Below are 13,793 nucleotides of genomic sequence, written 5' to 3'. Positions count from 1 at the left end.
ATAGCCCAAAAAGCAAATAATCAGAACATTTTGACATGAAAAGTTTTATATCCAAAGGCTCCAATAAGAGCCACAGTAACTAAAGAGCAGGTTCTGATGTTATGCACAGGCCAGAGATACTGGGTCCCAGTAACCCATGGTGTTCCATTGTATTTATCAATGGCTTCTGCTGGGCCTCAGTTCAGTTACAGGGAGTCCTAGGAGTGAAACAAGGATTCTAGATTTTAAGTTCTGCCACCAGATTACTGACCCTCTGAGGTCTGTAGAAGTCAGAGACAGAAGTACCAGTGACAGGCCGGCGCCGTGGCTCAACAGGCTAATCCTCTGCCTTGCGGCGCCGGCAGTCCCGGTTGGGGCACCGATCCTGTCCCGGTTGCCCCTCTTCCAGGCCAGCTCTCTGCTGTGGCCAGGGAGTGCAGTGGAGGATGGCCCAAGTGTTTGGGCTCTGCACCCCATGGGAGACCAGGAGAAGCACCTGGCTCCTGCCATCGGAACAGCGCGGTGCGCCGGCCGCAGCGCACCTACCGCGGCGGCCATTGGAGGGTGAACCAACGGCAAAAGGAAGACCTTTCTCTCTGTCTCTCTCTCACTGTCCACTCTGCCTGTCAAAAATAAAAAAAAAAAATAAAAAAAAAAAAAGAAGTACCAGTGACAAGTTCTATTTTTTTCTTTAATTTCTGAATTATGATGTTATTCAATCTTTACAGATTCCTTAAGTATTATTTCCTGCATGAAAGAAACAAATAGGGGCCTCCACCTGTGGCACAGGAATCCCATATGGGCACTGGTTCTAGTCCCGGCTGCTCCTCTTCCAATCCAGCCCTCTGCTGTGGCCTGGGAAAGCAGTAGATGGCCCAAGTGCTTGGGCCCCTGCACCCACATGGGAGACCAGGAAGAAGCACCTGACTCCTGGCTCTGGATTGGCGCAGCTCCAGCCATTGCAAGCCATTTGGGGAGTGAACCAATGGAAGGAAGACCTTTCTCTCTGTCTTTCCCTCTCACTGTCTGTAACTCAACCTCTCAAATAAATAAATAAATAAATCTTAAAAAAAAAAAAAAGAAAAAACCATTATGTTTAAAAAAAAAAAAAACACATAAATAGGTGATAAGATAGAAAATAAATCCATAGGGCTGGCGCCGTGGCTTAACAGGCTAATCCTCTGCTTGCGGCGCCGGCACCCTGGGTTCTAGTCCTGGTCGGGGCGCTGCATTCTGTCCCGGTTGCTCTTCTTCCAGTCCAGCTCTCTGCTATGGCCCGGGAAGGCAGTGGAGGATGGCCCAAGTGCTTGGGCCCTGCACCCGCATGGGAGACCAGGAGAAGCACCTGGCTCCTGGCTTCGGATCAGCGAGATGCGCCGGCCGCAGCGGCCATTGGAGGGTGAACCAACGGCAAAAAGGAAGACCTTTCTCTCTGTCTCTCTTTCTTTCACTATCCACTCTGCCTGTCAATAATAATAATAATAATAATAATAAAATAAAATAAATCCATAGCAAAATGGGGGCAGGTGGGAAGTGCAGCAGATTCCCTTGTTTGGTTCACAGAGACATGTTTTAAGAAAAAGATGGGCTGGTGCACTAGGCTAATCCTCCACCTGCAGCGCAGACACCCCGGGTTATAGTCCTGGTTGGGGCACCGGATTCTGTCCCAGTTGCTCCTCTTCCAGTCCAGCTCTCTGTTGTGGCCCAGGAGTGCAGTGGAGGATGGCCCAGGTCCTTGGGTCCTGCACCCGCATGGGAGACCAGGAGGAAGCACCTGGTACCTGGCTTTGGATCGGCGCAGTGCGCCGGCTGCAACACACCAGCCGTAGCAGCCACTTGGGGGGTGAACCAATGGAAAAGGAAGACCTTTCTCTCTGTCTCTCTCTCTCTCACTGTCTAACTCTGCCTGTCAAAAAAAAAAAAAAATTGATGTTATTTGTACATAATCCATCTCTACGCCAACATTGCCAGGGTGTTGGGGGCCAGTGAGGGAGCTCTGGAAATGATGAGCCACTGCCAGTGCATGTAATACACTCAGGTCCCTTCCACTGTGAGGGCAGGTGAGATGAACTGGTTGGTGCTTTCCTTAGGCTCAGCTTGCCAATGACAGGGTCAATGATGGAAATTCATGCATTTTCCCAAACACAATGTGAGTCAACAACCGTGCCAGGAACCACAAAAAGAGAAAAACAATAACACTGAAGACTAAAAGAGGGGCCAGCGCTGTAGTGTAGTAGGCTGAGCTTCTGCCTGCAGCGCTGGCATCCCAAATAGGCACTGGTTTGTGTCCTGGCTGCCCCTCTTCCAATCCGGCTCACTGCTAATGGCCTCAGAAAGCAGTGGAAGATGACCCAAGTGCTTTGGCTCCTGTACCCACACGGGAGACTAGGAAGAAGCTCTTGACTCCTGGCTTCAGAATGGCCCAGCTCCAGCCATTGCAGCCATTTGGAGAGTAAAACAGCAGATGGAAGAACTTTCTCTCTGTCTTTCCCTCTTTCTGTCCGTGACTCTACCTCTCAAATAAATAAACAAAATCTTAAAAAAAAAAGACTAAAAGAAGTCATGCCTTTATCATTTCAACTTACATTTTAAAGTATTTTTACTCTCCTTTTTTAAAAAATGTTTTGCTAAACAAGGTTTGTTTTTTTTTTTCATAAATGATTTTGTTATTTTCTATTTTAAGCGACTCTGTTGAACCTAAGACATTATTTACCTCTGAAAGATGCAACGCCAACTTCAGACCTGCATTTTTAGCTTCTAAAAGAGGTTCCAAGAAGTCTTCTGCTCGTCCTATCTTGAAGACAAAAATTAAAAATGAGCATGCATGAAAATTCTGGGCAAACAGGAATTGGATACTCTGCCCCAATCAACTAAGGAAAAAAATACTGGCAGATGAATTTATTTGCAGTTTTTGTTTACAAAGCACCTAGAACGTGCTAGACACACTGGGGAATACTAAGCTGGCAAAGGCCCTGTCTCTGCACATGAGAAGTCTAGTATCCCTATCAGTGAATCTGAGGTCAATCAACTAAGTTGGATATAGCAGTCACCAAATTTTATTTCTCGAAGGATACCTAGATATACAGTGCTGTAACTTTCCTGAAATGGACAGATGAAAAAAGCAGAATAGTCCAAGCTTAGACACAGCTATAAGAACTAGTTTCATGGGACTTTCTCAGGGTCAGCAGGTCAAGCCATTTTCTGTAGCACCGGCATCTCACGTGGGCGCTGGTTCGAGTCCCAGCTGCTCCACCTCCAATCCACCACCCTCATAATGTGCCTGGAAAAGCAGCAGAGGATGGAACAAGCGCCTGAGAAACCCAGAAGAAGCTCCTGGCTCCTAGCTTTGGTCTGGCTCAGCCCTGGCCATTGCGGCCATTTGGGAAGTGAACCAGCAGATAGAAGATCTCTATCTTTACCTCTCTCTGCGTAACTCTGCCTTTCAAATAAGTAAAATAAATCTTAAAAAAAGAAAAAAAGAAAAAAAAAAAAAACAAGTTTCATGGGACTCTCTTATTCAGTGGTTTGCAACCAGGGCAATCCTGCCCTCCAAACAGACATCTGGCAATGTCTAGAGAAATTTTTGATAGTCACAATCAGGATGTTGCTACTGATTGTCTAGCCAGGGATGTAGTCAGGCATACCACAGTGAACAGGGAAGCTCCCACAACAAAGAATTATCTGTCCCAAAATGTCAGCATTTCTGCTTGAATCTGACATTCACAAACCTCAGGCCAACCTTTCTTAACTGGGAGCACTATGAGATAATTAAGCCCCAATGCCTTTACACATCCATCCATCCACTGTGAGTAATGAACTAACTTTTCCTCTGTGTATACATATTGGTATTAGCTTGTACTACCTCTAGAAGAATGGAGAAGCTAGTCATAGAATCTAGCAAATTTTTTGTTTTTTAAGTGGTGCCTAATTATTTCACAGAACCCTGAGTGAGAACAGTTGCTGCAGACACCCCAGTCCTCCACTGCAGGACAGGGCTTCCTTCATGGTGCCTGCTGGACCCTCTGAAGAATGCAGGGTGCTCCAAGATAATTCCTACGCCCACTAAACGTATTTCAGAAAAATAGCTTACAGTAGGGTCTCCACTAAGGTCAAGGCCAAGAACTACATCCTCAGTAGAAAGGAAGAACTCCTCCGCAAGTTTCACAGTCTCCTTGGCAACTGAAGGGCCTCCTCTTCTGTCGATTGCTATCAAATACCTTTAATGTAAGAACAACAAAGTTGAAAACTAGTATAGTGGAGATGAAAAAGACACCTCTGACTGTGGTCAGAGAAGCACAGCAGGCTGCATGTAACACAGTTTACTAGGAAAAGTAGAGCCTGTCTCAACCTAGACATGACATTTCACTCTGCCAGACAGAATGAGACTTGAATTCCCACAGAAAGTCAAATATCTAGTCAGTGCTTAAGATTCCAAGTGTCTCATTTTTTTGTTCATGTGTTTGGTTTTTCTCACAGTTTGCTTGATTCAGGATCCAAATAAGGTCCACACTTTGTGTTAGTCAATGTGTCTCTTAAGTCTCTTTTAATCCATAGCCATGACTTCCTCCCTACTTTCCTCACTCCACCTCTTTTCTTGCAATTTATTTGCTGAAGAAATGAGGTTGTTCCACTTCCAATCCAGCTCCCTGCTTATGTGGCTGGGAAAGCAGCAGAAGACAGCCAAAGTGCTTGGGACCCTGCACCCACATGGAAGACCGGGCTGGGGCTCCTGGCTCCTTGCTTTGGTCTGGCTCAGCCATGGCCATTGTGGCCATTTGGAGTGTGAACCAGCAGACGAAGACAATATAGCACTCATGTCTCATTTTAAAATTATCTGATTAATGAGGTTAATAGTTTTCTATACATTTATAAGTCATTTCTATATCTCTTTACTTTGTTTTTAATTGGGGTGTTAGTCTAGTTAAGTTTAATTTTTAGAGATTCTTACAGCCTGAACTATACAGCAAGTTTTCTTTCTTTCTTCATTCAAGGCCTTTCTGAGCACCTACTCTGTGCCAGCTTTGTTCTAAGTACTACAGAAACAGTGGTGAATCAAATGGCAAGGCCCCTGGCCTCCCTTAACTAACACTCTAGTGTGGGTATATACATGGGTACTTCAAAAAGTTTGTGGAAAAATGGAATTCAAAAAATAAGCTAGAGAGGGTGTTGTGGCATGGCAGGTTAAGCTACACTTGGGATACCTGCATCCCATATTGGAATACTTGGAACCAACCAAATCCCACCTCCATCTTCTGATCCAGCTTTCTGTTAATGTGCCTATGAGGCACCAAGTGATGGTCCAAGTGCTTGGGCTCTTGCCACTCACATGGGAGATATGGATGGCTCCCAGCTTTGGCCTGGCCCAGTCCTGACTGTTGTGGACCTTCAGGGAGTGAATTGGTGGACAGAAGAACTCATTCTCTCTCTGTCACTCTTTCAAATAAATAAAAATGAGTATATAAACAGTAAAAAAAAATTTGTTACAAGTTTTTTTGTAATCTATGCAATTTTTTGTAATTTTCCCATGAATTTTCTGAAGACTCCATGTACATAAAAATAACAAGATGATTCTTTATCTTGTTGTCATAAATGAATGTCATAAAAGAAATGACTCATTGGAAGATTTCAGTAGAGGGTTCTACTTTTTTTTTTTTTTTTTAATTTGAGAAGAAGAGACAGAGTTTCCATCTGCTAGTTCACTGCCCAAATGACCATAATGGCCAGGGCTGAGTCAAAGTTAGAAGCCAGGAATGAAGTTCAGGTCTCCTATGTCGGTGGCAGGGACACAACCACTTGATCTATCACCTGCTACCTCCCAGGGAGTGCACTGACAGGAAGCAAGAATTGGGAGCAGAGCAAGGTCTAGAACCCAAGCATTGTAGGCTTCAACGCTGGGCCTAGAGGTGAGCACTTTGTTTTTGTAAAGATTTATTGACTTATTTATTTGAAAGGCAGAGGGGCAGCAGCAGAGGCAGAGATAGGCAGAGAATGCCTGCCCTAAGGGGTGAATACTTTAGACAGAGGGCTCAAAGGGCCATCTGAGGAAATGATGGCTACATTGAGACTGGAATAAGGAATGAGAAGAAGCCAGCTGTGCAAGGATATGGTTGGTGGAAGTATGTTTTAGGTAAAAGTAACAGGAAGTACGACAGTGCTGAGGTGGGACAGACTTTATCTACTGTTGGAACAGAAAGCAAGGCAGTGCACAATAAATGAGGAACAGTTAGATGAGCTGCTGAAGAAAGCAATCTGACAGAAGTCCACTTTAGCTAACAAGAACGGAGAGCCATACTTCACTTGAGCAAAAGCATCCAGAGTTATATTGCCATGGGAATAAATTCAGAACTGTATTCTTACTTTAAGCAACAGGACTCTTGCTTCTATTTTTGTTTTTATTGCAGTCAGAAGTCAGGTAATGGTTGATTTTTTTTTTTTTTTTTTTTGACAGGCAGAGTTAAGACAGTGAGAGAGAGAGAGACAGAGAGAAAGGTCTTTCTTCTCTTGGTTCACCCCCCAAATGGCTGCTACAGCTGGCGTGCTGCACCGATCAGAAGCTAGGAGCCAGGTGCTTCCTCCTGGTCTCCCATGAGGGTGCAGAGCCCAAGCACTTGGGCCATCCTCTACTGCCTTCCCGGGCCACAGCAGAGAGCTGGCCTGGAAGAGGAGCAACCAGGACAGAATCCAGCACCCCGACTGGGACTAGAACCCGGTGTGCCAGTGCCACAGGTGGAGGATTAGCCTAGTGAGCAGCAGCGCCGGCTGTAATGGTTGATTTTTAAAAACCCATTACTTCTATAAACAAAACAATAAAATTTCACATTCTAGTTTTTAAAAGGTAACTACTAAAGTACAATCTTCTTACCTAACATCGATGTCTAAGTTTTCTTGTTTGGACTGTTTTATACCCTCAAGTATAGATTCCACATAACTTTTTTTAGTCATTCCTGGAATGGACACATAGAAAACATATGTAAAGAAATCATCAACTATTTCATCCTCAACTTTAGCATCCCTATATGAACAGGTACATTTTCATTTTATGCTGTGACAAGGGTGCAGTTAAAGATTAGTGAAAATGTGGTACTTTTTGGCACATTTTAGTAAGTAATCACTGTACTTTTAACAAAATTTAAAAAGTAACAAAAAAAGTACCAGGAAAATGAAGTGAAAAGGATATATAAAATACAAACCTATTTAAAAATTGTTAGATTCAGTTAGCATGAAATTAATCTCACAAATTGCTATAACAATCTGAACTGCTCATTCTAACAAAACAACAATATGACCTTTTCTAAGACTTGTCTTTAAAAAAGAAAGGAAGGAAGGAAGGAAAGGGATGGAGGGAGGGGGGAGGAGGAGAGGAAGGGAGGGAGGAAGAGAGGGAGGGAGGGAGGAAGAGAGGGAGGGAGGGAGGAAGAGAGGGAGGGAGGGAGGGAGGGAAGGAGGGATGGAGGGAGGGGGGAGGAAGAGAGGGAGGGAGGGAAGGAGGAAGAGAGGGAGGGAGGGAGGGAGGAAGGAACATTTTTCTCTATCAGCAGGACATTTTTTCTGCTGTTCCAGAAGCAAAATCCTGACTTGGGTCCTTTTTCTCTCAGTCCGGCTCAGGCTCAGCATTTCTCATCAGGCCACAGAGATGTTCTCCCAAAGCTGAAGGCTTAAGTCCTCTTCTGGTGTGCTCTACAAGACTGTTCCCCAGAAAGGCATCCTTTAAGATGCCCTTACCTTGACTATTAAATGCTTTCTGTTAGTGAAGGATCTCTATCTAGTAAAATACAGAAAATTGTAAGGGAGAAAAAAAATCACCTGTAATCCCACCACCCAGAGATAATTAATGTATTTGTGTAAATATACACATATACAGTTTTTTTTTTTTTTTTTTTTTTTTTTGGACAGGCAGAGTGGACAGTAGAGGGAGACAGAGAGAAAGGTCTTCCTTTTGGCCGTTGGTTCACCCTCCAATGGCCGCCGCAGTAGGCGCGCTGCGGCCGGCGCACCGCGCTGTTCCGATGGCAGGAGCCAGGTACTTCTCCTGGTCTCCCATGGGGTGCAGGACCCAAGGACCTGGGCCATCCTCCACTGCACTCCCTGGCCACAGCAGAGAGCTGGCCTGGAAGAGGGGCAACTGGGACAGGATCGGTGCCCCAACCGGGACTAGAACCCGGTGTGCTGGCGCCGCAAGGCGGAGGATTAGCCTGTTAAGCCACGGCGCCAGCCCACATATACAGTTTTAAATAGGTTAGTCACTCGTAGGCATCCATGTACCTCAGTTAATCATTTAACATTGTGGCCGGCGCCGTGGCTTAACAGGCTAATCCTCCACCTTGTGGCGCCGGCACACCGGGTTCTAGTCCCGGTTGGGGCGCCGGATTCTATCCCGGTTGCCCCTCTTCCAGGCCAGCTCTCTGCTATGACCCGGGAAGGCAGTGGAGGATGGCCCAAGTGCTTGGGCCCTGCACCCCATGGGAGACCAGGAGAAGCACCTGGCTCCTGGCTTCGGATCAGCAAGATGCGCTGGCCGCAGCGGCCATTGGAGGGTGAACCAACGGCAAAAAGGAAGACCTTTCTCTCTGTCTCTCTCTCACTATCCACTCTGCTTGTCAAACAAAACAAAACAAAAAACATTGTACTCTGAGTACTTTCCTACATCATTCGAGTGTCTTTGCAAATATTTTCAATGGCTGCTTAATATTCCATTAAGTTTCATTTAGCCATTCTCCTACTGTTGCATACTTAGGGTAATATCCTCCCTTTCAGGGCCAGCATTGTGGTGAAGTGGATTAAGCTACCACTTGTGACATCACCATCCCACATCAGAGCAACAGTTTGAGTCCTGGCTGCTCTGCTTCCAATCAAGCTCCCTGCTCAAGCACCTGGGAAGGCAGTGGAAGAGGGCCCAAATGCTTGGGTCCTGCCAACCACGAGCAAGACCCACACGGAGTTTCTGGCTCCTAGCTTCAGCCTAACCTAGCAGAGGCTGTTGTAGCTATTTCAGCAATGAATCAGTAGATTGAAGATCTTTCTCTGTGTCCTGTTTTAAATAAATAAAATAAATCTTTTTAAAAAATCCTCCCTTTGAATCTCCTTTAAAGAGCAATCTCTACCAATCGGCAAGTTTTCTTTTTCCCTTTGCTACCCTTACCAGCTTGGAACTGATTCTATAGTTTCAAAACGTGAAGTAAGAATCTCCCTCAAGGGGCCAGCACTATGGCATGGAAGGTTAAGCCTCCACTTGCAGTGCTGGCATCCCCTGTGGGCGCTGGTTCAAGTCCGAGATGCTCCACTTCTAATCCAGCTCCCTGCTAACGTGTCTAGGAAAGTAGTGCAAGATGGCCCAAGTGCTTAGGCCCCTGCACCTACATGGGAAACCCAGAAGTTCTGGCTCCTGGTTTCGACCTGCCCCAGCCACAGCTCAGCCCAAGCCATTGCAACCATCTGAGAGTGAACCAGCGGATGCAAGATCTCTCTCTCTCTTTTTCTTCTAACTCTGCCTTTCAAATAAACAAATAAATCTTCAAAAAAAAAAAAAAAAGATACTTCCTTGCTATATCTTAACATTTACTTCATTATAATAGTTCCAAAGAGTTTATCTCTAAATGACTGCAAGGTTACACACACCACAACACAGGTTACACACACGCAGCACAATGTTACACACACCTAAGTGTCTTTAGGTTTTAGACAAGTGCTAAGAGGGACCCAATGACATTACCTAATCTCTCCTGACATTGCTGGAATGGAATAGGATGCAAAAATTCCCTCAGTCCACAAGATCCCTCACCTCAACTCAGGAAAGTTTTACCACATCACAGTGTATTCCTAGCCTAAGGAACTATCAGTCCTTGAACAGTGAGTGAATAACCTACATTTCAGTGCCTGCCACAAAATGTGATTCTGCATCCATTCAGTGGCATTGTGTCAAGACTGCCAGCAATGCAGAGACCAAGAATTAGCCTATGCTTGAGACAACGCAAGGAGCATGTGTCCTTTTCTCACAATGAAAAAAAAACTAAACAAGGAAGAACAAAAGATTTGTACAGGCATTTCTCCCTCTCTTAAACAGAACTGTTCAATTTTTACTTCAGGATCATTAACAACATTCACCATGTGATTTGAACTCTGTTGACTGAAGGTCCCTAAGAAAACAGAGGGCATTACAACAGCACAGCCTCACATTTACAGCTCACAAACATGTCAGTGACCAAAGCACATGGGAGAGAACTGGACTGTCACTGAGAAGCTAATTAAATTTTACCAGTAGCATTTTCTCTTCTGGGAGTGCTCCTTAGTTCCAGGTATTTGACACCATCATCTGCAAATTCTTTAATGACATCTTTTGTGATCTGACAATAAAGGCAATGTACACAATATTGTTAGTGTAAGGGTCCCAATGAAAGTCACAAGTTCTATAGTTTTATTTTACTCGCTAAAATTTAATTTTCAAGGGATACTGGAAATTCCCCAGGTGGTGTGATGAGCTAGCATATTCCTGATGATGGATCACATTCTATAACAAACCTGTCACATTTCCTAACAGCTCCCATCCCCTCATTCCCATACATCTGGGGGGCAGTATCTGGCCTAGCAGTTAAGCCTCCACCTGGGATGCCAGTATTCCATACTGGAGTGCATGAGTTTAAGTCCTGGCTCCACTCCTGATCCAACTTCTAATAATGTGCACTGTGGGAAGCAGGAAATGTTAGCACAAGTAATTGGATCCCTCCCACCCATGTGGGAGACCTAGATTGAGTTCCTGGATACTGGTTTTAGCTGGGCTTAGCCTCAACTATTGTGGGCATATGGGGAATGAACCTGCAGATGGGAGCTTTCCCTGCCTCTCATATATTTTTTTAAAATATTTATTTATTTGAAAGGCAAAGTTACAGAGAGAGAGGGAGAGAAAGAGAGACAGAGAAAGAGAGAGAGAGAGAGAGAGATCATCCATCCTCTGGTTCATTGCCCAACAGCTGCAGCTGGGCCAAGCCAAAGCCAGGAGCCAGAAGCTTCTTCCAGGTCTCCCAAGTGGGCAGCAGGTATCCAAGTACTTGGGCCATCCTTTGTTGCTTCCCCAGGCACATTAGCAAGGAGCTTGATCAGAAGTGGAGCAGGGGTCGTTATTGTGGTGTGGTGGGTAAAGCTGCCGCCTGCAGTACCAGCAGTACCTGTAGTACCATCCCATATGGGTGCTGGTTCGAGTCCCAGCTGCTCTACTTCTGATCCAGCTCTCTGCTACCGCCTGAGAAAGCAGCAGAAGATGACCCAAGTGCTTGGGCCCCTGCACACACATGGCAGACCTGGAAGAAGCTCCTGGCTCCTAGCTTCAGATCGGCACAGCTCCTGCCATTGAGGCCAACTGAGGAGTGAACCAGCGGATGGAAGATATCTCTCTCTCTCTCTCTCTCTCTCTGCCTCTCCTCTCTCTGTGTAACTCTTTCAAATAAATAAATCTTTAAAAAAAAAGAAAGAAGGCCGTCGCCGTGGCTCAACAGGCTAATCCTCTACCTTGTGGCGCTGGCACACTGGGTTCTAGTCCCGGTTGGGGAGCCGGATTCTATCCCGGTTGCCCCTCTTCCAGGCCAGCTCTCTGCTATGGCCCGGGAAGGCAGTGGAGGATGGCCCAAGTGCTTGGGCCCTGCACCCGCATTGGATACCAGGAGAAGTAACTGGCTCCTGGCTTCGGATCAGCGTGATGCGCCGGCCACAGCGGCCATTGAAGGGTGAACCAACGGCAAAAAGGAAGACCTTTGTCTCTGTCTCTCTCTCTCTCTCTCTCACTATCCACTCTGCCTGTCAAAAAAAAAAAAAAAAGAATACTTAAAAAAATTTTAAAAAATCTCTTAGCTTTGTCTCACAGATGTTTCATTTGTTAAATTGGACATCTCAGTGTCATCTTAGCAGTACTAAATCAAATGTACAGAACCAGGGCCGGCACTGTGGCATAGTGGGTAAAGTCACTGCCTGCAGTGCCAGCATCCCACATGGGCACTGGTTAAAGTCCTGGCTGCACCACTTCCGATTCAGCTCTCTGCTATGGCCTGGGAAAGCAGTAGAAGATGGCCCAAATCCTTGGGCCCCTGCACCTGCATGGGAGACCCAGGAGAAGCTCCTGGCTTCAGATCGGTGCAGCTCCAGCCGTTGTGGCTAATTGGGGAGTGAACCAGCGGAAGGAAGACACCCCGCCCCCCACCTCTCCTCTCTGTAACTCTTTCAAATAAATAAAAAATAAATCTTAAAAAAAATGTACAGAATCTTTCTCATCTAATACAACTTTTTACTAACTTTCATTTTGAAATGATGAATATGGTTCTATATACTCATGGAGTTAAGTTCTCAGAATCTAAAATTGTATCATTTTCCTTGGTAATACCCAGCAACATAGTGAGAACAAAGCCCCTGTTGTGGATATTCCTAGCAGGGCTCAATGGATCTGTTAGAGTGGCTGTAAGAGAACACCCTTGGGGTGCCCATAAATCCCTGTGCAAGTCTCTAACATAGAACTTACCACATTATGTTGAATTTATCTGCTTATGGGGCTGTCCCTGCAACATGATTATAAATTCCTCAGAAGCAGGGATTGTCTCTTGCTCTTTAGATCAAGAAGGCCCGGTACCCAGAACATTTTGGGCACTGGATCAACTTTTGTTGAACTAAATTATTACAGAGTTAACTCTCCTCTAAAAGGTGATTAATTTACTCACTACTTATCACTATGATCAGTCTCCACAAAGGAGGAAACTTTTTCACTTTTTTAAAAATTTATTTGACAGATAGAGTTAGACAGTGAGAGAGACAAAGAGAAAGGTCTTCCTTCCATTACTTCACCCCCCAAATGGCCACTACAGCCGGAGCTACGCCAATTCAAAGCTACGCCAATCCAAAGTCAGGAGCCAGGTGCTTCCCCCTGGTCTCCCATGCGGGTGCAGGGGCCCAAGCACCTGGGCCATCCTCCAGTGCCTTCCCAGGCCACAGCAGAGAGCTGGACTGGAAGAGGAGCAACTGGGACTAGAACCAGTGCCCATATGGGATGCCTGTGCCACAGGCGGAGGATTAACCAAGTGAGCCACGGCACCGGGAGCCCCTGAGGAGGAAACTTTTTCTTGACCAGTCAAGTTAGTTCTCCAGAAACATAGGCTATGCTTTTTTTTTTTAAAAAAAGATTTTATTTATTTATTTGAAAGAGTTACAGAGAGGTAGAGGCAGAGAGAGAGAGAAATTCACTCCCTAATGGCTGCAACAGACAGAGCTGGGTGCTGATCCAAAGCCAGGAGCCTCCTTCCAGTCTCCCACAGACTTGGGCCATCCTCTACTGTTCTCCCAGGCTATAGCAGAGAGCTGGATTGGAAGTGGAGCAGCTGGGACTTGAACTGGCGCCCATATGGATGCCGGCATCACAGGCAGCGGTCTCACCCACTACGCCACAGCACTAGCCCCTGGTTATGCTTCTTACTTTGCATTTTCCCTAATGGTTAAGAACACTGGCAAGATTTTGCTTCTTTCCATTTATGAACACAGTATTTAAAAAGCCATCTTAAAGGTGGGTGTTGTGGCCCAATGGGTTAAGCCACCACTTGGGATGCCCACATCCTATACTGGAGTGCCTGGTTCGAGTCCGGGCTACTCTGCACTTCAAATCCAGCTTCCTGAAATGTGCCTGGAAGGCAAAGGGTGATGGCCTAAGTGCCGCCACAATGGAAGTTCCTGCCACAATGGAAGACCTGGTTAGAGTTCTTGATTCCTGGCTTCAGTGTTGCTTAGCCCTATCTGTTTGGAGGCATTTGGAGACTGAACCAGCAAATGGAAGATCTCTCCCCTCTTCC

General features: G+C 45.7%; 1 protein-coding gene across 1 annotated transcript in view; it reads right to left on the bottom strand.

Annotated features, from left to right (window-relative positions):
* The window catches only part of ADAL (adenosine deaminase like), a 30,968-nt gene that overhangs the window by 7,514 nt on the left and 9,661 nt on the right, over positions 1-13,793 (bottom strand). Inside the window, 4 exon segments of the mRNA XM_062205762.1 lie at positions 2,693-2,773; positions 4,070-4,196; positions 6,842-6,923; positions 10,232-10,319. Of these exon segments, the coding sequence (XP_062061746.1) occupies positions 2,693-2,773; positions 4,070-4,196; positions 6,842-6,923; positions 10,232-10,319 (378 nt within the window).

This window comes from Lepus europaeus, chromosome 11, assembly GCF_033115175.1.
Source record: "Lepus europaeus isolate LE1 chromosome 11, mLepTim1.pri, whole genome shotgun sequence".
Taxonomy (NCBI): domain Eukaryota; kingdom Metazoa; phylum Chordata; class Mammalia; order Lagomorpha; family Leporidae; genus Lepus; species Lepus europaeus.
The sequence above is the reverse complement of the archived record's forward strand: the minus strand, read 5'-3'. Positions and strand labels throughout refer to the sequence as shown.